This window comes from Caretta caretta, chromosome 14 (assembly GCF_965140235.1).
Source record: "Caretta caretta isolate rCarCar2 chromosome 14, rCarCar1.hap1, whole genome shotgun sequence".
Classification (NCBI taxonomy): domain Eukaryota; kingdom Metazoa; phylum Chordata; order Testudines; family Cheloniidae; genus Caretta; species Caretta caretta.
This window is the reverse complement of record NC_134219.1, coordinates 6,465,822-6,489,479: the sequence shown is the minus strand read 5'-3', so window position 1 is coordinate 6,489,479 and position 23,658 is coordinate 6,465,822. Positions and strand designations below refer to the sequence as shown.

General features: G+C 46.0%; 1 protein-coding gene across 1 annotated transcript in view; it reads right to left on the bottom strand.

The window, feature by feature from the left end:
* The window catches only part of LOC125621314 (cilia- and flagella-associated protein 337-like), a 51,062-nt gene extending 28,230 nt beyond the window's left edge, over positions 1–22,832 (bottom strand). The window contains exons 1-13 of the mRNA XM_048818073.2: positions 22,169–22,832; positions 19,929–20,196; positions 19,207–19,353; positions 18,478–18,600; positions 17,291–17,462; positions 16,012–16,058; positions 14,734–14,871; positions 12,673–12,861; positions 9,246–9,437; positions 7,236–7,496; positions 2,962–3,126; positions 2,074–2,223; positions 1,634–1,818 (exon numbers count right to left, since the gene is read on the bottom strand). Coding sequence (XP_048674030.2) covers positions 1,634–1,818; positions 2,074–2,223; positions 2,962–3,126; positions 7,236–7,496; positions 9,246–9,437; positions 12,673–12,861; positions 14,734–14,871; positions 16,012–16,058; positions 17,291–17,462; positions 18,478–18,600; positions 19,207–19,353; positions 19,929–20,196; positions 22,169–22,290 — 2,159 coding nt within the window. The 5' untranslated portion in view covers positions 22,291–22,832. The remainder of the gene's footprint in view (positions 1–1,633; positions 1,819–2,073; positions 2,224–2,961; positions 3,127–7,235; positions 7,497–9,245; positions 9,438–12,672; positions 12,862–14,733; positions 14,872–16,011; positions 16,059–17,290; positions 17,463–18,477; positions 18,601–19,206; positions 19,354–19,928; positions 20,197–22,168) is intronic.
* Positions 22,833–23,658: the final 826 nt, after the last annotated feature.

Below are 23,658 nucleotides of genomic sequence, written 5' to 3'. Positions count from 1 at the left end.
ATGTATTGGCTGTTAGACATCCAACAAAACTCTGCATTGTCTTCAAAACTTGAGCTACAGGCATCAGAGTGCTGGGAGCAAGAAGTCAAAAGTAGATCTGAACGATGGTCCTGAACCTGCAACGGGTGGCATGTGGGTGAACTGCTGTGCCCATGAAGAGCCTGACTGAAGTCAGCGAGACTCTGTACCAACTCAGGGGCCTGCCCATGTGGAGCTCATGGCAGGATTGAGGTCTAGTGGGTATATATTTAAAAGAAGTTGGCAATTTTTTGTTCAGTGGCAAAGGGATGGGGAATGTCTCCACAGCTGGTGGCTCGTGGTGGGGTGTTTCATATCATGTGGCTGATATTCATAAACCTGGGGGAAGAATTGCATTTGGCTCCTGTTCAAAACCTTTGCAAAGGGTGTAATTCTCCTCAGTGTCCCTATCAGCCCAGTAATATTCCATTAACCCACACCACAGGAAACACCGGGCCTGATCCAAAGCCCATTGAAGCAGACACACGTCTTCCCATTTACGTCAGGGAGCCTCGGACCTGTCCCGTCGGTAGATTTTCACACTGAGCCAGGGCAGGGATGGAAAATGAAGTCACACTGCTGAAACTGCGTGGAGAGGCAGGCCCTGGGTGTTTATTAAGGGTCAGATTCTGCCATCCCTGTTGAGGCTGGGTCCAGCTGATCTCAGCACAGCGCCAGTCTATATCTGCAGCAAATTGCAACATCCTCCCGCCTCTGGCTCAGCTGCTACACTGAGGATGGCTTCAGCCATTCCCCACCCCTTCTCAGTCAGGGGCCGCTCAGGTGGCAGGAAGTGGGTGCACAAGTTCTGGGTTTAGCCAGTGGAGGGGAGTAAGGGAGGTTCTTACTCCCATGGATGCATGGTGCCTTTTAACCCTGTATAGCATAGACCAAACCCATAAAAGCTGGCTTAAATTTAATGGACCCAATCCTAGAAACCATCTACTCTCAAAGTTCTTGTCAACATCCATGTCACGCAGGATTGGGCCCAATTTCCCCTCAGTGGGACAGATCCTCTGGTGGCGTGAACGGTCATAGTTCCATTGAAGTCAGTGGTGCTAAGACACACTATACCTGCTGAGCAGCTGCACCAAGGGATTGAAACACACCCGCTGCCCGGGTGCGTTCCCAGATTTCACCATTCAAACATGCAGGCCCATGCAGTCAGGATAATGCTCATCACAACTATAGCTGCTTGTCATCTTCAAAGCACCTTGCAAACATTAATAGTGCTTAGGCTGGTGCTTAACTTTTGCGAGAAACCGTCACTGTTTGCCCAGCATGCTGACATGATCTCAGGTAGAGAGAGCAATGCAGATTCTTTAGTGTCAAGCACCCGGTTTTCAAGTGTGTTTTTAATAAATAACAACACCACCACCCACTCACACCCAGCAGGTAAATCATCAAGGAGGATGTTACAGGGAAATAAGACACCAACATTTTAAGCAGCAAGGCTCTCATAAAAATGCCCTCTCTTTTTCATGCTGTTTGTTAGAAGAAAAAAACAACAACTTGGGGAAATGAAGCAGCTCTAACACCCGAGCAAAGCCCATTACTTCCCCCAGCCCACAGTTTAATGAATAACTCACCATAAGTCATTAAAAGAAAATGATACCTTTCGGGCTGAGTCTGTCTGAGGTAGAGATACACGCTCTGGGATTCCACATCCCACACGATAATTTCGCCATCGAAGCTGGCTGAAGCAAGGAGCCCAAGAGAAGGACAATAGTCTACAGTCAGGATGTCCTCTTTGTGCAGCTGCCCACCCTTCCAAGAAGGATGCGCAGTAACATATAGGGCCTACAAACAGGCAGAGAACAGAATAAAGCTCAGGTTTTACTAACTTGATTAATAAGACATACTGGGGCAAATTCAGTGTTGATGTGAGCAGATGTGGGTTCCTCTGACTTCAATGAGGTTTTTACCGCTTACTCTAATGTCACTTCCATGGGTGTAACAGAAGGAACCATCTTGTTCATTTAAACACAATCAACAACTAGTACCCTGTTTTTTAACAGGTGGCTATTCCCATTCCACTCCTCTTCCTTTACGCACCCCAGGTTCACAGAAATCATAAAGGACGATTTTCTGATTCCATCCCACTGCGAGCAATGTTTGATCCCGCAAAGCTACAAGTCCCATGACTTCAGCTTCTTCCACTACCTCCAGTTGGTGCAAGTTTTGGCCAGTCTGAAAATGCCAGACCTGTTCAAAAGAAAATATATTTAGTTTTATCCACCCACAATGTTAGCCGTATCTTATCCGGCCCCTCAGCTATGGTGCCTGGTGTCAGAAGGGGAAGAAAAGGCATGAAAGATGATAAATGAAGTCTCTGTCTCAAAGAGCAGACAGTCTAAAGATGTGCTGAACCAAAACTAGGTTCTGATCACATCTGAAAACTTCAGAGAAGTTCCTATTTGATTCCAGAGCAGAATATTGCAGCTTGGGCTATATGCTAATTGTCATACCATGTAGAGTCATCAGAGCTTTGCAATGATTATTATAAAGGCTCTTAATATACGCAGTATGAGCAACATGGTACTTCCTGTCTATCCATATTTAAGGCCATTGTAGTGAACTGACAGTGTTTGACTGAAAATCCAACTCTGCTAGCAAAGGGTGAGCACGTTAAGTGTGTTCTGCTGACTCACTGGGGCAGATGGGAATGTCACTCTAGAGAGAGGACCTCAGCTGTGAGCTGAGCCAACCTTGGGGAGGAACCCTGCGAACAGCCAAACCTCAGAGATTTTGTGCTGAGTTGTTTTTGTGAATGCAGCCAGACAGCAGAAAAGGGGCTACATTTTGACCTGTTACAGCTTGTGTAGGCTGTGCTTCAAGCAGGGTGGGGGAATCACCTGCTCCCAGCTCTGTATTCTGGAAATGAAGGAAAGGTCAAAGGAACTGTGTCACAAGAGCAGCTCTATTCTGTTTCAGTAAACAAACCTTTATGGTCCCATTCCTTGCTGCCGTAATGAGCCTCTGCTGGGAGTTGTCAAGGGCCATGCATGTAATCTCTTCCTTCCCATGGGCATTGTTTATGAGGAGGCGTTTGGCCCCCGTCTCCACATCCCACACAGCAACAGTGGCATCGTCACCTCCTGTCACCACCTGTCAGCAGAGAGAGCAAAGTTTGAAATGTTCTGGTTTTGAGTTGCTTTATGTTTTGCTAAGGAAAGCCCTGAGGAGCAGTATGGAGCAGCATCTCCGTTTGGAGCAGGACTTCACCTTCCCTGGATGGTGCATCAGTCCACCAGTTTATGCAGAAAAGCCAATTTCCCCACTTCAATCCATCTATAATATAGGCAGTGGCTGGTTCAAAGCAGCTATAGACTGATCCATGTATATCCATTGAACTGAATCACTGAAATCACCGTGGATAAACACTTGTGAGGTCAACAGGGGCCAATGTAGAATTGTTCTCTGCAATTTATCCTCTCCAGTGCTATGTTCAGTCTAGTTTGAAATTACTTCATGCTGAAGGATGTTGAGAAATTTGAAGAGGGATCAGAGAAGAGCCATGAGAATGATTGAAGGATTGGAAAACATGCCTTAGTGAAAAACTTAAGGGGCTTAGTCTGTTTAGCTTATCAAAGAAAAAGTTAAAGGGTGATTTGTTCACAGTCTATAAATACACACATGGGGAGCGGAGAGACAAGGTGGGTGAGGTGATGTCTTTTATTAGACCAACTTCTGTTGGTGAAAGAGACCCGCTTTGGAGCCAGACAGAGCTCTTCTTCAGGTCAGAGCTCTGGGTAGCTCGAAAGCATGTCTCTTGCACCAATAGAAGCTGGGCCAATAAAAATATTACCTCACCCACCTTGTCTCTCTAATATCTTTGGACGGACGTGGCTACAACACTGCAAACGGCATGAAAGAAATTTGACGCCAGAGGGTTTTTTAGTTTAGCTGACAAAGGTGTAACAAGAACCAATGTCTGGAAGTTGAAGCTAGGCAAATTCAGAGTAGAAATATGGTGCAAATTTTTAAACAGTGAGGATAATTAATCATTGAAACAACTTCCCAAGGGGTGTGGTGCATTCTCCAGCACTGGAAATTTTTAAATGAAGATTGGATATTTTTCTTAATGATCTGCTGCAGTTCAACTACAACTATTGAACTTGAAGCAGGAATTAATACAGTGAAGTCCTAGGGCCTGTGTTGACTAGATGATCACAATGGTCCCTTTTGGCCTTAAAATCTATGAAAAAAAATGGAGGCACTTCCATCACATCTCTTGGAAGACTACTCCACAGTCTTATAGAGCGCAAACATCACTTTTCCTTTGCTCATTTCCATTCAATTTTGTCTTGTTATACTGCCGTGAAGCATCCGAAACAAGTCTCCTTGTTTGGTATTTATGTCCTGGGCCTAGGCATTCCCTAGGACATACAAAAGCTATTACTGAAGAACAAAAATCAGTAATGAGGAAGTGAAACATAGGACAGTGCCGAGTGTGAAAGAGGTGAGCATTCCAAAAACACTCAGAAAAGATTGGTGTTGGCCAGTTCAATGAAAGTTGTGATTTAGAGAGGTTTCTAAAGGCAGCCATGTGTCAGGCTGCTAATGAGCTCTCATTGGGCACTAGCGCTGCTTGGAATGGGTGTGAAATTTGGAGACCAAAGGGAGCAGAGGACAGAGCTGAAGAGGTGGATATATTTGGGGCTGGGGAATATTAAGAAGCGAATCTTGACAAATTGAAAGAAGTCAGGCTGACCAGCAAAACCAGAGGAAGAAGATGCAAGGGATTGTGGCAGAGGATGGGTACGGAGGGGAATTTATAGAACAAGGCAGCTGGGCACCACACAACTTGCTGTATGGTTTAATAGCTGACAGTTGAACACGTACAGTGATGGCAATTTGTTCCTAGCCTCACGCATGAGAGTAAAGATGTTAAAGCTGCAAACCCCAAGTACTGCTGAGCTCAGCTTGAGAGGTGCTGGAGATGTCATCGAAGTCATGCTTTCCGGAGCCACTGGGATTTCTTTTTGAAACTTTTGATTAAGGCAAAGCTACAACAAATGGTTATCGTACTACACTATAATTATTACTTATTCAGGATCGGTTTAACATTCAAAGATCCTGGCTAAAAAGAGTTGAACGTACCTGGTTTCTCAGTCCTTTCTTGCATTTCCTGGCAGCTGCTCCCCTCCCTTCCCACCTCCCAAAATATGACACAGAAACACATTCTGGAGCCAGACAGGACACAACTCAGGCCAAACCACATGAACTCAGGGTTCCGTGACGGTGGAGGAGATTTAGAGGGCTCCTGGACTTGTTTTCTGGGTGGGTTAATGGCTGGAGTTTGTTGTTCTAACCTTGTCTGCCCTGTTTATGGCAGAAGGAATGCATCCCCGAAACAAAGTAACTCTTTTCTTGTGGCTTCTGACAGCGATTCAGCTGCACATGTTCCAGGGCACACAACCTTTGACTGTGCTTTTCCAGTTGGTTTGGGATGCAGTCAAAACAAGCAAGTGACTAAAGTCTGCGAGCTGCCCCGGGTGAAGAGCTCTGCTTTGCCTTATTTGCACTTAGTGACTAATACCGAGGGTTGGATGGATGGGAGACAAGTACATAAGCTCATCATCTGCCTGCTCTGGGTCAAGGAAACAGACAAAGAAACCAGCAAACGGTGCACAGCTGCTTCATCCCACTGTTTGCTTCTCCAGCAATAAAACAGGGAGATTTTAGTATAGAACAAGAGCAAACCCAAGTTCTTGCTTTTTCCCTCCATAGCAACTCACTGGAGAAATCGCTAGCTCTCGGGGAGCTTCGTATTGCTCTTCTTCTTGTCCCAGAGGAGAAGACTGTGACTCCCTCAATGTGCTTACATTTTAATTCGAGACCAGAGAGCACCTCTCAGTCAAGCTCTGAAGAGTCTGGTCATCATAAATATACCTCTCCAGAGGGTAATGGGGTGGAGGAGGAATCCCTGCCTGGTGCAGGGATTGGATGTGTTGACCTATATTAAAGTGCCTTCCACACCTAATTGCTATGGGCTCAGTTGTGTCTGAAAAGCACAGCCCCGCCCTAGGGGCGTTTCAGAGCTGCACCATTCTAGCAGGAGCAGCCTAGTCCCATCTGTGCATTAGATCTGCTCTGGTGCCTGGTCCCCAGCAATTCCCACTTTGGGAAAATGCCTGTGGCTAGCGGGAGCAGACCCAGCTCACCACTAAGCCCTTAGGTAAAAGTCCATTAGAATTTCTTAGGCATTTAATCTATGCCTAAGGTCTCTAGGAGCCAATGGAGGCTGAGACACGTTCACTGCAACGGGAGCTTTGCCTGAGTCCAAACCATATAAGGATTTCAGCATTCAGTCCACAGTGAGCACTTTAAAATCCTGGGATCAGCATGCAGCTTGAGAGGGTGGGCTGTCGGTTGGAGATCTGTGTGGGGATTAATGGAAAGGAATACTTCCATTAGGCTGTGGAGTGGCCAGAGCTGCTTGCTCCTCAGCCACCGTTGTAGCAACAGGGCTGCCCGCACTGCTCTGGCCAGTGCATTCGAAAGAGAGGAAGCTGGGCTCTTTTTCTGGCTTGCACACTGTAATTGCAGATCTGTAGTCACTGGGGATGATGCTTGAGGCAATGGATCAAATTTGCAGAAGCATTTGTGTGCTTTTTCCTGCATCCTTTTTGCACCGGCAGACTCTTAACTGACACCCAGAGACGTATATGCACATGCAACACACACACACACACCCCTATGGATGTGCAAATCCGAGTTTGTGTGTCTGCATTAGGATTTGTGCAGCACCAGTCGAAAGCGTGAAAAAGTGCATGAGCACATCTAAAAATCTCTCCCAACTGGATTTTCAAATTGCCGGCAGAGCATGTGCCTCTGGTGACTGGAAAAGCCAGTTTTTTTACTTGGAATTTCAAAAACTGGACTGGGAAAGTCACACAGAGAGAAGAAATACAGAGATCCATAATGATGGTTTTTACAATCACTTTCCTGAAACTGGTTTCTCTTGCAAACCTAGCATAGAAACTAGAGATGGGTCTGAACCAAACTCCCAGATCCAAACACCCCCAAACCTTTAGAGTGTTCAAAATCTATATCTGATTTTCTCAGTTGCCCAATATCTACAGTGGGCCAAACGAGTATCTCACATGCAAACACATAAAGGGGTTTAAATTCTGCATTCATATCCAAATTTCTTGGTTTAAGCCCAACCCTACCGGAAAGCGCTGATCAATAAAGTTATCAGAAGTGCTGACCTGGTGGAAGAAGGTGTTATACAGAGTACCGCATAATGGTGCATCATGGGTAGCCAGCATTTCTTCCTCAGGACTGTCATGCGCTAGCTTCAACAATCCAATATAATCAGCACAGGAGACTAAGAGGAGGTGGGGAGACTGCTGGATGAGCAAGAAGGGGAAATCCCCCTGTTCTTGTGTTTGTTCTGGCTGGACACATGGGAACTTGAGTGCCAGTGTGTGCAGACAAGCCTGTGAGAAAATATCCCAGACTTTCAGGACCTGAGAGAGGAGAGAGAGAAGCCGGGATTTATTTACGTGTTTGCTAGAGGCAGCTACTAGTGGCTCTGCATACTCCCAAATTTTGTGGCTCAGGAAGATTTTTTCTATTTACCATGGAGCGACGTGCTCGTGCTTTGTGATGTTTTAGCTCGTCACCTTATGTACTTCCTTTCACACCCCATCTTCTGGCAGAGTTAAGGGCGTTGCTGAAGCAAGGCCAGTTACAATATATTGCACAAACACAGACTTTCATCTGAGCTTTTCAAAGGGCTTCATAATCCTTAGTAGAGCAGGGCGAATAATGGTTTTTGGTTTGTTGGCAATTTCAAAAGTAAAAAAAAAAAAATGATTCCAGGTCGAACTGAAAACTAAAAATTTTGCAATTTTCAACAAACCGAAAAGTAAAAAAAAAAAGAAAAAAGAAAAGATTTTGGGTCAAACAAAACTTTTGTTTGTATTATGACCATTTTTAAATGTTTGTGGATTTTTTAAAAACAAAATTAAAGAGCATTTTGAAAGACAAAGGTATTTCAAACCCCAAACATTTCATTCTGAAAATGTCAAAGTGAAGCATCTTAATTTTTTTTTTTTTCAAAACAAGCAATTCCAGGAAACCAACACTAAGTCGCAAAACGTTTGAGTCGCTGAATTTGCATTTTAATAAAAATATAGGCCAAAAAATGTCACACAGCTCTAATTCTGGATTAATGCTTTTATGCACACGATGCCTCTGGAAGGGGAGCCAAGTATGATATTCTCTGTTTCACAGTCCCATACATTTACCACTAAAAAAGGACTTCCTTGCTAGCCCTGATTCTTAGGGAAATGGCAGAATGTAATCATATTTGCTTTTATGTAGTCCAACTACCAACCTGCAGTGAAGGTGCGCGCATTCTTTTTAAGCACTTATTTGGCTTAAAATTATTAATTGCTAAAATTGCTGAGAAATTTTGCCCCCTCTTTTAATTGCCTGCAAAATGAAAAAAATTCAAAATACTGTAATAACAACCTCTTCAAAAGGCAAGAGGAGATAAAAGAAACTCCTGTTGCCTCAAAAACAGCTGCACACTCGTTCCTTGGCCACAGTTACACGTTGACTTTCCATATGCTTTGACACCGGCATCAGAATACTGGGAATGCCCATGATGTCTTTCAGCCCAGGATCTCAAAACACTTTACAAAGAATCATTAGTTAATGAAGCCTCACAATGCCCTGATAAGGTAGGTGAGGAATTCATGGAAATTGCTTCATTCCCCTATGGAGTGAAACCTGGCAGCTTTGTAGCAAAGGAAGTAAAGAATGACGCAATACACTTCTGTATCCAATTGAAACCGCTGGAGGAATTTTGGGAGGCAGAATGAGCTGATATGCGACAAGAGCACTGGTGTCAAAATGCCTGTTCTCATGAAAAGTGTCTTAGAATCTTTCAGGACCACAAAATGGATGGGAGTGCCTTCGTTTTACAACCCGGTCAAAAGCTGGCCCCTTGGGCAGCGTGGTACCCATTAACTTTGTGCTGAGTCAGGCGTTTCGTTTGTCATGACTCAGATGGAAGAGCGCCCCCTACTGAACCCCCACACCACCTGCTGCAGCACCTCAATGCTCCTTGGAGGTCTTCTACCCAAACACTGATTCAGTGACGTATCAAACGTCCATCTGGCATGGTGCATATTGAACAAGAGAAGGAGAGGTGAACATTGCCATTAAAGGAGGAGCACTGGCTAAAACCTAGCATAAATATGACAAACCGAGTCCTTGGAATAGCTGAATACGTGTCCTCGGGGCTCATGGATGGCAACTGCCAGAATTGTAGTATAATGTCCCTGAAAGGTAGCAATTGGCCAGCTTGTGACATATTGGTTCCAGAGTTGCACAGCATGATCCACCCCTCCGGTAACCAGCAGATGCAGGGATTTGCAGTAGTCGAAGCATTTTACTCCCTCGAAAAAATAGGAAAAAAGCAGTAAGTGTTTTGGAAAAGTTTGTACAGTCTATGCAGAGTATCCGGAATGAGGCTGTGCAGGGCAGAGAGGCCCAACTAGGATAAGACTCAGGGCTCATCTATACTTAAAACACTGCATCGGCGCAGCTGAGTGCTTAAGTGAGGATGCTCTATCATAGAATCTCAGGGTTGGAAGGGACCTCAGGAGGTCACCTAGTCCAACCCCCTGCTCCAAGCAGGACCTAAACTATGCTAATGGGCGAGAGCTCTCCCATTGGTGTAGTTAATCCACCTCCCTGAGAAGTTCTCCCGCTGATATAGAGCTGTCTACATGGGGGCGGGGGTGGGTGATGGAGGTTAGGTCAGTGTAACTATGTTGCTCAGGGGGATGGATTTTTCACACTCCTAAGCGACATAGTTATAGCAAAGTAATGCTGTAGATCTGGCCTCAGTACAATGTTAAAGCACATGAGGGAACCTTTAGTGCACACCAGCAAGGTCTACCAGGACCAATTAACATGCAGCATGTTAGTGTATCATAGAACTCACACCCCTGTAGAGCACATCACCCTACCTTGTAGACAAGGCCTCAGGAATAGTGGGGTTTTTCCCCTTTTCATATTTCAGCTTTGTGATTCAGATATCAGACATTGTTACTTTTTTATCCCTGATTGATAAAGAAAGGGTTCTGAGAATAATTTCGGTCACAAAGAAGCTCTTAAATATTATGAGTAAAAAAATGCACTTCCCCCCCCGTCTCGCATAATCTACTCAGACATACAGAGGAAACCTTTGCACTTTGCAATTAGAATTTCTGTCCGGATGGGAGGGCTCCAATTCTTTCTTTCCATGACTAAATTTTTCTGTGATTGTAGACCAGAGGGGGGAAAAGGCCTGTTTTGATTTCAGCAATGCTAAGTTTTGTTTAGCTATCCAATTGCAAAACCACAATGAACTGAATGGAGCTAATTTAGATGCTTCCAAAGATTTGGTTTCAAATTCTATTTTTCCTGAATTTCATTAAGCTTTGTGGAGTCTATCTATGCTGTTGCTTTTATTGTAAAAATAGAATTGTTAGCTAGTAAAATATAATTGCTATTTTTTTCATATTGAATTAAAACAGCGTAACTCCCATTGAAATCAATGGGAGCAGGTTAGGCACCTAAACCTACTTAGGTGCTTTTGAATATCCATCTAGCTCAAGGGTGGGTAAACTTTTTGGCCCGAGGGCCACATCGGCGTTGCGAAACTGTATGGAGGGCCGGGTAGGGAAGGCTGTGCCTCCCCAAACAGCCTGCCCTCGCCCCCACTCCTTGTCCCCTGACCGCCCTCTCCCAGGACCCCCTACTCCTAATCGCCCCCCCGAGACCCCACCTCCCCATCCAACCCCCTGTTCCCTGACCCCCTGACCACCCCCCCCAGAACCTCTGCCCCATCCAACCACCGCCTGCTTCCTGTCCCCTGACTGCCCCCTGAGACCGACTGCCCATTATCTAACCCCCCACTTCCCCCCTCGCTCCCCGCCCCCTTACCATGCCGCTCAGCGGCAGGACTGGCTTATTGGAAAGCCTGGGAGGTGGACGGGCGCAAGCCGCGCTGCCCCTGCGACAACGTGGCTGCAGGGGAGGGGGGACAGCCTCCCCAGCCGGGAGCTCAAGGGCCGGGCAGGACGGTCCCACGGGCCAGATGTGGTCCACGGGCCATAGTTGGCCCACCTCTGATCTAGATGCCTATATGCATCTTTAGGCAATATCTCACAAAGACCAGGGTATGGTTACACGACCTATATTAGGTCGACTTACAGCCACTGCAGTAATTACAGTGGTGATGCATGTCCCCACTGCCTTCCTTGCACGTGCTCACCAGCAGCGCTTCCACTGACCGAAAAGGGACAGCGTGTGCTCTCTTTTCCTGTCCTTTTTCACTAGGCAGGAGACGTGTTCTCTCTGTGAGAAGCCCCAGGTGGCTTCCCAGCTGGGAATGGAGAGCAGGGGGGTGGGAGGGGCTCCTGGCAGGCTGCCCCTTCCACCCCCCTGCTCCTCATTCCCTGCTGGGAAGCCGCCTGGGGCTTCTCGCCTCCCCATTCCCCTCTGGGAGTAAACGCAGAGAGAACACATCTTCTGCCTAGTGAAAAAGGACAGGAAAAGACTGACAAATGTGCAACCCTGTAGAAAGGAAACAGGGTCCTGTGGTTAGGATACCAGCCAGGGGCTGGAGAGACCCTGATTCAATCCCCTGTTCTGTCATAGACTTCCTGTGTAGCCTTGGGTGGGATCCACAAAGGTGCCTAAGCTCCAGTGTGAGCCACACAACTCCTGCTGACCTCTGGAGGCGTCTAAAGTAACTTGTCACCTACGGTTTTTGGGTAAAGGTTTCCTTGGGCTCTTGTGTTCCTGCCTTGGAGCATGCACACTGCTGCCCCACTCCAGGCATATAAACGCCGATCTCCTGCCTAAATCCCCGAGTGATCCATGAACCGGGGGAAGAGAGGCATTTGCTCGCCTATTTCATGGGGCCCAATCCAGTAGGCCACCTCTGAGCATGCTGCTGGATTGGATCTCTTTCAAACTCTGGTGGTGGCACCAGTGCCCCTCTTATAGCCTTTAGCTCAGTGGTTAAAGCACTCACCTAGGGTGTGGGAGACCCAGGTTCAATCCACCTGCTTGAGGGGGGAGAAAGGAATTGAACCGGGATTTCCCGCCTCTCTCTCAGAAACATGCTCCAGCCACTGAGCTATGGGCTGTTTTGACATGTGTCTCCTTCAGACTCTCCCGTTGAGGCTGTTCCACTGTGGACAGATAATTAAAGTGACTGGGCCAGAAAGAAAGAGACAGTGGGAATGACTGTAGCCTGGTGGTTCAGGCACCAACGTGGGCAGTGGGAGACCTAGGGTCCAGCCCCTCTGCTCCAATCCCGCTTTCCTTGCAACTCCATGTCATTTTGTGGATCTAGGCCTTAGTCTCTCTGTACCTCAGTTCCCCACCTGTACATTGGAGTTAATAGCCCTGTCCTACCTCACAGGGGTGTGGTGAGGATAAAGACATTAAAGATTGCGAGGTGCTCAGATACTGGCTTAATGGGGGGCCAGATAAGTACCTGAGAGAAATAAGAAGAGCGATAAACTCTGGTGAGTATAAAAACAGGAATATAATATTATCAAGTATACGTGACTGTGTTCATTTTGCCTGATGCTGGAGTAAAAACATTGGCCACAGGACAGGAAGTGGAGCTACCTTCTTGATTTTCCAGGTGTAAACTTTTCTCTTTCTGAGAATATCCATGATCACCACTGAGGTCTTGGGACTGCCTGAGGATGTAATGATGAGTTCTCCCTCTGCTACATACTGGATTTGGGAAACTGCTTCCTTGTGCACCTCTGGGATGGCTTGATATTGCAGGAGCTTACTGTGCTCTTTAATTTCCTGGGAGAAAACAAGGGATAGAAATGTCACAAGGCTAGTTCACCTACTAATCACCCAGCATAATACGAACAGCGGTAGCATGCACACAGAAAGGGAGAACTATAGAGGGGTTGGAACAGCAAAAGAGATGTAGGGTTTAGCAGTGAAGTTTGGTGAGCCCTGGGCCTAATGCGATGATGTTTATGATGCCATGCCAACCCAGCAGACTATTTTGTCCCCTGGCAGTGTGATTAATGACTTGATGGTGGGATTAGAGTTGAGCCCGAGAGGCACAGTTCAGATCCAGAACCAAATATCCCCAGGCTTAGGGCGTTCAGGGCTTGGTCTGGGACAATTCTGAATGGCCGTGCACAGCGGTTATATTCTTGTCCACCAGACACAAACCTGCGATGTTTGCCTCAACTTGAAACCAGCTTGTTTGGAAGGATTTCTCTAGTTCCCTCCATCCCCACTCGCCAAGCTCTAAAAATAACCCACTATGCTTCTATTTATAACCGAGAACAGCAGCAAGAAACTCTGCTCACATGCTTGGGAGCTACTGCAGCCTCACATTCTTTGATATGAACCTAGGGTGGTGAAGGCGTTTTACAGTCTGAATGCTAGAGATATGCCTCTAATTTGTGTTGCCCAGTGGACTCTCGCAGCCTTGACCTTTTATCTCAGCCCAGAGCAGCATCCAAGGCTATTTCCTTTGAATAGATGTGAATTCACCTTGGGCAGCTCTCTCATTCCAAAGGGAATTTTTTTTTTTTTATATATAGAATTTTTTTTATAGCAACTCCTGCCCAGCTCTGTAGAAATGAATATTTCACAAGCACTGAATTCCCCCACCCTTCCATTATTTGTAGAAGCTGGATATCAGAGATTAATGTAGAGGGTTCAGTGGGGCCCAGGAATTTAGAGGGCCCTTGGGAACCCCTGCTTAACTGAGAAGATTCCCTGTTTATCCTCCTCATCTTGCTACGGGATGACTTCTCTGTCTGGCTGAGGACAACTGGACTTGGCTCCTGGCTCAATTGGGACTTAAGGTCAAGACAAACCTTAAGTGGTGAAGTTTCAATACGGTTTCGCTAACACACGGGCTAGTAGGTCATGCCTTCGTCACCATCTGAGAGCTAAGCCAATCTGAGAATAATGGTGTGTGTGTGTGTGTGTGTGTGTGTGTGTTTGTGTGTAGGTCATTAGTAGAGGAGTTTAAAACAACCTGGTAGACTTGTGGGCTGATCGAAGCAGTACCCAGAATTGTGTCAGCTGTGCAGGTTGGGTCCCAATCCCTGTATCACCTTCGATACAGGTCAGTGCTTTTCCAACTTTATCAACTAGGGAAGCCCTGCATTAGAATAATGTTTGGTCTACTCCTTTATGGACCGAGAGGGAGAGCCTGGGGAGGAGGGGAAGCATTTGGTACCCCGTAGAGGCTACAAAGCCTGTGCTCCTTACATGTCGCTATCAGGACTGGCTCTAGGCACCAGCCAAGCAGGCATGTGTTTGGGGTGGCACAATTCCGGGGGCGGCCTTCCGGTCACCCTTTTTCATGTATTTATTTATTTTTTGCTTGGGCGGCACTCCAGCTAACTGCTCTGAAGTGGGATTCTCTCAGTTAAAGACAGAGTGGGGCAGCACTTGGCGAGGTGAAAGTTTGTGAATTCTTGCCTGACATAGCTGGGCTGATGGGGGGAAGATAGTGGTATCTACTTGGCCGTGGTAGCTAAGCCTGACCTAAACTGGACCATCTTTCCTAGCCTATGTTCTGTTTTCTAGGGCCTCCGAAAAGAGGCCAGGAAGGGCCGTGGCAAAGGAGGGATGCTTAACACCATTCTTAGCACCATTTGAAGTTTAGCACCATTCTGGAAGGTGCCTTTCTGCCCACACCTGCAGGAAGACTCTCTGTGGCCCTGACTGATCCGAGAAGGGCTTTTCAAAGATGCCCAAATGAGGGTGCAGCAGCCAGAGCAGGTGAACGTCACCGTGGTCATCTCCCCAGAGCAGCAAGGAGCGACTCCCTAAGGACTGGAAGGAAAACAAAAACACAGAGGAGGAGGGAGGAGTTGGGATTTGCCGGGGGAAGCTGATGATGTTCCCTTTATGGTCCATCTTCGCACGGTTAACAGCTGATTAAACATACACTGAATGTAATTGCGCTTGAGTCACTGCTGAAAACCACGCTACAGTCCGTTGGCCCAAAGCCAGGGAATTGGCCCACGGCTCGAGTAGGGTGCTGGGCGTGCCTTGGGGACTTCTGCAGGGAGCTCTGACACAGCACCCCTCATGCTGTCTGTGCATCCACCCCCTGGGTCCATCCGAAACACACCCGTGCCATGCCCCAAACTCACCACATGTGGCCACACAGTATGCCCCTTCCCCCCAAGAGCTGGGCTCTGTGCAGTCTAGCAGGCTCATACATGTGCCCTCCCCAAATCCTGGCTCTGGACTAGGGTAGCGGCACAGCTTTGGGTCCCTGTGTCAAGGCCCTCACACACTGCAGAGAAGCAAGATTTGGCCCATCCAGCACAGACAGCTGATAACAATCAAACCCCCTGACACAGGGTGTGAATTGGAACCATCTCTATCTCCTGTACAGACAGTATTGATTCTGCTCCCTTTATAGACACATTGATTCTGTTACCCTTATATATAACATTGCATGTCTCCCTATAGACACCATTGCACAACTGGCTAAGTACATCACTGGTGGAGTGGGGCAGGTTTGCCTTTCCCTGAAACATCAGGTGCCCACCTCTGCTACAAGCAGGGCATTGAATTTGATGGAGAAGGCTCTGATCCGCTCTGCAAATCCTCTGTTCCCAAGAAGATTATAGCTAGAAAAGCTTCCTAAATAAATCCCAGTTTCAAATCTGAGAGCACCCTTGTTATTCCTTTAAGTAATAATTAACTTTTCCTTCTTGCCCTGAATCTTGACGGGCTTCTTAGTCCCTCACAAGAGAATGGTAGCCAACAATCGTTGCGACCTAAGTCAGGATGGGTTCTTGCATCTGAGATATAAGACAATCCTAGATTGTGACCGTACCACAAAGAGTTATAGCTTGGCACAAATGATCATAAACACTTTTACGTGTTGGGGATAAACAGTAAAGGTTACGGGTAACTTTATGAGCACATATTGGAACACAAAGTGCGGTGCCACCGTACCTTTGCATCACACCAGTAGTACAATGAAGTTGGAACATTTTTCAGAGCTGGAGGGATAGAAAGAGAAATGGAATATTAGAATTATTCATAACTTTTTTCTACCCCACTTCCTCAATATCCATTTTCCATGGGATACGTAGAAAGGGATCCTGTTCGCTCAATGCAGTGGGAGGGGATGGAGATGCATAGAACTAATCACTGTTAATGGCAGGGAACAGTGTAAATTCCTTGGGTATGCATGAAAATAGAGAGGCCAGAATGATGTCTAGTTTCCTCTACCTATATCTATTTTCATGGTCAACTACACACTCTTATAACCATCAACATAACCATCACTAGAGACAGACATGAACCAAAACTCTGGGCCCAAATACTCATTGAAGTGCTGTGAAATTCAGAAATGGATCTGAATTTAGCAGCTCAGCCTGTCTCTAATCACTTCTTGTATTCACCTACTCCCAGCAGTTGCTGTATTGTCATTTATTTAAATAAGGTTCATTGGGCCTGTTTCTCCATTGCAGGAGGTAAATGCTACCACATGAGAATGGTAGTACATCACTTCCACTAGCCGCACAAGCTGCAAGACAGTGTAGAATCAGATCCACTATACATAAAGGGCCAGCTCCTCATATGATGTAAAATTGGATCTCAGTGGAGCTATGCTAACGAATGCCAGTTGAGGATCTGACCAAAACCACATTCTGCCCGATTTATAGCTCAGGTAATCCCATGGGTCACAAGCTGCTTTCACTAGTGTAAATTCAGCTTGACCTCGCTGCACCCAATGGAGCCAATCTGGATTTATGCCAGTACCAGTGTGAACAGAATTTGGTCCACTGACTTCAGTAAGGGTCATCATTCCAGCCTTCAGTTTAAACCTTTATGCCCATACATCTATAGGAATCCATCTCCTCCACAGCTGACCTACTAGTGAGTGTTGGGGTCTGGTTCTGAAGCTCCAACTCTCCATCTGCTGCACCACTCCCAAACCGCATGGCTTTAGCTACCTGCCTTTGGCCAGTTTTGGCTAACTCCATTAAGCAGTAGGAGAGAACAACAACAGGGACCCCAGAGAGACTGCAGTGAGCAGCAATTAAGGACGTTTATTTGGTTTCTTGCTCTCCAAAATACCCAGGTTTCTGTGCAAATAGCCTGGTGTTTTCTCCCCAGAAAGCAATGCTGGAAATCAGAAGCCTGATTTAGACGATACCCAAACCTCAGAATAGAATCTGGAAACATGAACAGAGGCCCCTCCTATTAGTAAAACCCTAACTTGTACCAAATAAATGAAACTCTTCAAAAAGGTTTGCCGTGGACACGTCAAAAAAGTGAATATCCCTGCAGGTGGTGGCTACTGCGATTTTGTGGACATTTGCCATGTACGCAGCGTCTGTGGTCCAGAATTTCAACCTTCTTTTTTCTGCTTGAGAGCCTTTGGAATCTGTTGCAATCTGTTAGAAAACAAGCAGCAAAGGAGAACTCAAAAGATTAGAATCCCTCTCAGAAGAAATGAACTGGGGCCACCTTCAGCATGAAACAGCCATTCCCTGATGAAGTTAATATGCCTGGATTCTGCAAGGAGCTGTGTATTTTTCATCTCCCACTGAAGGCACTCAGCACTTGACAGGAATTTCTCAGTGGCACCTAGCAGTGCCAGGGGCATACTGCTTGGAAAATGAAGGTAACCTGCTAATCCTAGCTTCCCAAACATATGCATTATTATTGATCTGTACTGCAGTAGCATTAAGCGTCATGGACCGGGGCCCCATTGTGCTAGGTGCTGTATACACTCCCAAAGAATTTACAATCTAAGTAGTCACCAACAGACAACCGGAACAGATGGACAGACAGGCACTCTGACCCCATATAATGCTAGTTGATGCAATGCATTTAACAATACACAACAATGCAAACTCCTTATTTTCCCCAGGGCAGATGGAAGGAGTACAAGGAGCCACAAGAAGCGGTTTATGAATGTAGGTACTGGATTCTCATTAGGGAGGGTTTAAACTAGAATTTCCCAGAAAAGAGAAATTCTGACACTTTGGAAAATATTTGATTCAGATTCAGAATGAAACACAGGAATTTTGGAATTTCCCATTATGGGAAAAAACAGTGTTTCATTTCAAAAATGCTCCCAGGCTCCCCAGCAGTCCACCCGAGGAGTTGAGGGCCCACGGGCTTCCAGGACCCCTAGATCCCAGGGCAGCTGGCTGGGCTGCCTGACTCTCAAGTTGGATACCTCAGGGAGTCAGGGAGCTGGCTGCCCAGGGAGTCATGCAGCCAGGTAGCTACCATGGAACCTGGAAGCCCCAGATCTGCAGCAGCCCTCCAGGTGGGCAGCCAAGGAACTAAAGCTTTTATTTCCATTTTCCTATAGACAGTCAACATTTGGGGGCAAAACTGAAATTTTCTTGCAGAAAATTTGAATCTTGCGGAAACTACATTTATTACCAACCTCTTTACCTCATAAGTTTTCTGAATATGTAGAGCGCTGTCCCAGGTAGTAAGAACTCCTCCTTTGCTGACACTCACAAACCAGAGTGGTGGTGGAGAAGAGATGGCCAATAACCTGGTAGTTGGTGCCAGCTGAAAAACCAAGACACATCTTGCTCCAGTGGTCAGATCTCACTCTCTTCTCCATTTCACATTATATACGTGCCTGTAATTCAGCCATTGTGTTCAATGGTGGGTATAAACAAGGCTAGAATTTGACTGTACACCTTCAAAGTTATAGGGCAATGCTCAACCCAACTGGTCCTGAAATAGGTAAATTATGACCCTGCCCTTTTATTTGATAAAGTGACCTCTCCCTAGATTTAAGTGCCTGGCCAGAATTGTTTTACAGTTATGTCAGTGGAACAAATCTGGAATTCTTTATTCGTTTTTTACTAGAAATTCAACAAGAAAAGCTGCCCTGAAGACAATTCTAGCTAGACAGAAAACTCTGCCAGCCGCTGTCTGCCTGTGTCCTCAAGAAAACTGCAATAAAGCTTGGGGGGGGGGGGGGGGAAGAGTAAAGCTCAAGTTTTTAATTCCTTTTATATTTTGTTTGTGAAGGAAAAATGCAGCTGAAGAAGAGAGAAATATTGCCGAACTACACACAGCACCAGAGAATGGTTACACTGCTAGCCTGTCCAGTTACAATTCAGCTCCTCCACCCTCCACGACCAATACACTTCCCTCTCCGCTCACCTTGTTCTGCACACAGTGTCGGATGAGGGGCTCCCTGCCAAGGAAGATCTCCTTCTTGGCTTTCATGTAGTCCCTTTCTTTGTAATAGAGCAGCAGGTATGTGCAGAACTTGTTCCAGTCAATAAGGCCATCACAGCTGGTGTCAACCTCAAAAAACATGGCAACAAACAAGGAGGGGGAAAAGCCAATGTGACTTCACAGGGAGCGGGAGCAGGCTCAATAGTCCTAGTGATCAAATTCCACTCTGATTACTCATCGCTTGTATTACAGAAGCACCCGGAGGGTCCACCAGGTAACCCATTGTGTTAGGCACTGTACATACATATAATGAGACAGTCCCCGAATATGATGAGCTCACAGTCTAAATGGATAAGACATAGGGCGTGAATCTCCATGTCCCTGCATGTATATACCTGTGCAAAGTAGCTGTAAAATGCTATGAAATCGTGGTACTTCACTCAGTCTGGTGGTAGCATTTTACCTCCACAAGATGCAAGGCCTTGGAGAAGCAGTTAATGCTGAAGTCCCAGGCAGCCAGTTACAAGACTCGCTGCCATAAGGTAAGAGTCCTAATGGGAAGGGGAGTAATGAAGGGACATGCAAGGAAAAGATCAAAATAAGAGTGTTTCAAAATAACGTGGTGCCTGCATGCTAGAAATGCTAACTGGCTGGGATGGGAATTATTTGCATTCATGACTCATCTAACCCTAGATCCTCATTACCTTGTTGAAAAGCAGCTCCGATTGGTTGTTCCAGATCTCAGAACCAGTCAGCTCCGACAGGACTCTATGAAACTCTTGTAGAGTCAGACTTCCTGGTGGCCCCACTTTCTGTTTTCTGCAGGGTCTCACCCACTGGTCTTTATTCTCTGTTTCCCTGCCTTGGTCTTCCCCTTTGGGAGAGGTGTGATGAGCAAACAATGCTTCCAGGAGCTGCAAGTGACCCAGCTCCAGCTCTTCTTCCAGATGGGGGCTTTTACTCTGATCAAAGCTGGTAGAAGAGGGAAGCAAAGCAAAGAAAATGCTCATCGAGGACAGGATAGGCACAGATTGTTGTGGGGGTATGTACTGCTCAGGTCCAAGGGTGTTAATTTGCTAAGTGCTCTCTTACAGGGAGTAGTAAGAACAAGAGGACTGCAGAGGGGTCAGTATTTCTGAAAATCAGGCTTAACGAGCTTCGTGTTGGACACCCAACATTAGTGGACTCTTGAAAATGTAGACATTAAGCTCTCCGGGTGTGCCTACCCTGCCCTTAAAAATCCGCGGCTGACCTGTGCCAGCTGACGCAGGGCTTGGGCTAAGGGCCCGTTTAATTGCCGTGTAGCCATTCGGGCTTGAGCTGGAGCCCAGTTTCTAGGACCCTGAGAGGTGGGAGGGTCCCTGAGCCCGAATATCTACACTGCACTTCAATAGCCCATTAGCCCAAGCCCGAGTCAGCTGGCACAGGCCAGCCGCGGGTGTCCACGGCAGGGTAGACATAGCCGCTGTGGCTCAGTTTCAGCCATCTGTCAATCATTAGAGAGTTCTGCATCACAGTGTTTTTGGGAGGCTTCGAGATCCTTCGATGGAAGGCACAATTGTTTATTTATGATGATGATGATGACTATTAGTGCAATAAATGCAAGAGCGGCACCAGAGAAAGCAGGAAGTGAAGATGAAGCGAGTGTACCAGGCTGCTTTCCACACCCTCACAAGTGATAGTATTTCACCAGGAAATCCCTTGTGGCTTTCCCTTAGTGTTTCTCAAAGTCCCAAAGAGACATTTCCCTGTCCCTTTCTCCGCCCACATGCCCATTTCCAAGGCCCTGAGTCTTCGCGACTTTCCTCCTAGCTGAGAAGGAATGGACGTGACTCTTTGCACTGCTCCTGAACCAGCAAGGGGGCTAGTACAGAGCCATGTGGGGCACTCTCTTCCCATCCCTGGGGGCTGGATATAGTCTGAAACTCAGAGCCAGATCATCAGCTGGCACAAATCAGTGCATCTCCACTGACTTATCCTAGCTGAGGATTTGGTCCTCTGAGCCTCTATCTAGTCATAGGCTGTTCCACCCTTGCACTTTTTTCTCAAGTATTTAATTCCCAAACCAAGTGCACTCAGATCTCAATAGCACATGATGCCATGGCAACATTTTCTCTATGGCAAGCATGTGATCAGATGAAAATATCCAGTGTGGGTCACTGCATAGCTTGGAGGAAATAATGACGACTCTAACACATATTAATTCATGATTACAGGGGGTAATTCACAGTCAACTAATAAGCCACAATTTTTTTTTCTATTCAAGGTGTTGCTATATTGAAGTACAACCTGTTGAATTCTTATTTTGTACTGAAAAGATTTAAATAAGTACAACACAGCATAACTTTCTATTTGATTATATTCAGCTTCTTTTCATACGGTCTTTTCAGAGGAAGTTACAACAAGTTTAATAGCTGCCGTAAGTAGGTAATATGAACAGCAGCATCAACAACTGTGGTGCACAAGACCACTGAGGATGGTGGGTGTGCGACATATCTATGACGTTGTTTCCTTCTCGCCAGGTACTGGATAAGCTTTCGGCGTGATGTATGTCGATGTAGCCCATGAGCTATGTTCATTCAACTGACAACCAATGGACTTGCACGGCTAAAACCCAGGTTGAAAAACGTGCAACATAGCGTCGTGTCTTAAGGGCTTGTTGCTGTTGGGAAATTAGTGCACTGCAAGCAAAAGTGTGAATTTACAGCACTGTCTGCTCTGCGCTAACTCCTTGTGTGGACACTAGAAGTGCCTTTGTGAAACTTAGCTTAATACACTTTAAAGAGTACTACATTATCCTAGGGCACTTTTAGTGCTCAGTAAAAGTGTGCACCCAGGAACTTAGTGCAGAGCAGCTAGTGTGCTGTAAATTCACACCCATTTAGACAAACTTTCCATTTAGACAAACCCTTAATAAATGTACTATTCTCAGAATGGAACTTACCATGTTATACTTGCTGGTACTTCTTGCTTATACGCACACCAGGAAGAATTCTGCTTTTGCTTTTCCATCACTGACATTTCAACTTTTTCTCCCTCTTTCCTGAAACTGTGATGGTTTTTCATGGCCTTTTCCCAGGACGCCAAACCTAATTAAGTTGTGACACTGGCAGAACCAGAGTTAATTCAATATCTTTTTCTTACCAAAAAAAAAAAAAAAAAAAATCAAGATCTGAATGATCTTCAGCTGGAGCAAGGTGGAAGTTCTTCTCTGAGTTCTCCTGAGACCCTTATCCAATAATCCTTGAGAAGTTGCTTGGCACCAAAAATAAATGTTTTCAGGAAGCCACGCTGACAATCTTGGTGGTAACTGCAATACGCTATGGCTGAATCAAACACTGCTCTTCAGATGCAAGCTAAACCAATGTTTCAAGTTTTCCCAAGCCAAGATATGCCATACCATGGAAGCAAACTAGCTAGTGCATTCTCAGACAGCTGCACTGCTTAGAGGCTCCCAAATACATGAGCAGGTGAATATATTACCCAGACAGAAAACTAGAAGCTTCATTTTGAAAGGCCAGTAGCAGGTACATTGGGAAGTGTATTCTGCAGTGTTACTAGCCTGGACTTGCATAACACGATCCATTCTGCTTATAATTATTTAGCAACAGTGCTCAAGAAATGTTTCAACGCAAAGGAATTTCACTTGGGGGATGGGTCCATGCAAAGAAAAGCATTTGGTCAATTTATGATTAACCTGATAATTTGCAGTTGATATCTACAGAGAGGAGAGACAATCAGAGATTTCTTTCCTGTGCTCTGTTGAACATGAAGGTTTTGCACCATGAGCGACCATACATAACAGGTGAACCTCCAGAAGGGGATTAATTTAGGGAATTACAAATAGCCTGTTGTGCAACTCTGAGACCATGATCAGCTGCGGTGGGTTGGTAACATACACTGCACAGAAACAGAAGTGAATAGCTAAAGAGACTCCTTCATCTTTGATCTCAGAAGTGGAATGCCCTGCCTGTTTCATAAATGTGGACTGGTTATTTAATAGTCAAGCAGGATAAATTTTTGCCTTGCTATTGCCATTAATATGTAATTTATTGTGCTGTCAATATTTTCTTGTCGCCATAACTACAGGTGATGCCGACGTTCCCCTCCCTGTTCCATTCGGTAGTTAAACTGTAACAATTCCATGAAGCCTCCGGTCCTGTGCAAAGCAAGAATTCTAAGGAGTAAATGGCCCGTTCTTTCAGAGAGTTTGAGAGAGGGTGAAACCCAGGGTGCCTGTTGCTTTTTCACAATAGTATCACTTCTCTCCTTGTTTTTAATTGCTGCTTTCAGGCCTGTGACTAGTCTTTGCCAGCCTTAAAATCAGAGCGAGACCATGATACATACTTACATGCCTATTCTCCTTCACAACTGGGTGCGGAAGCAGGTCCTCAAATTTCCTGATACAGCCCTGATTTCCCTTGCTGTAAATCA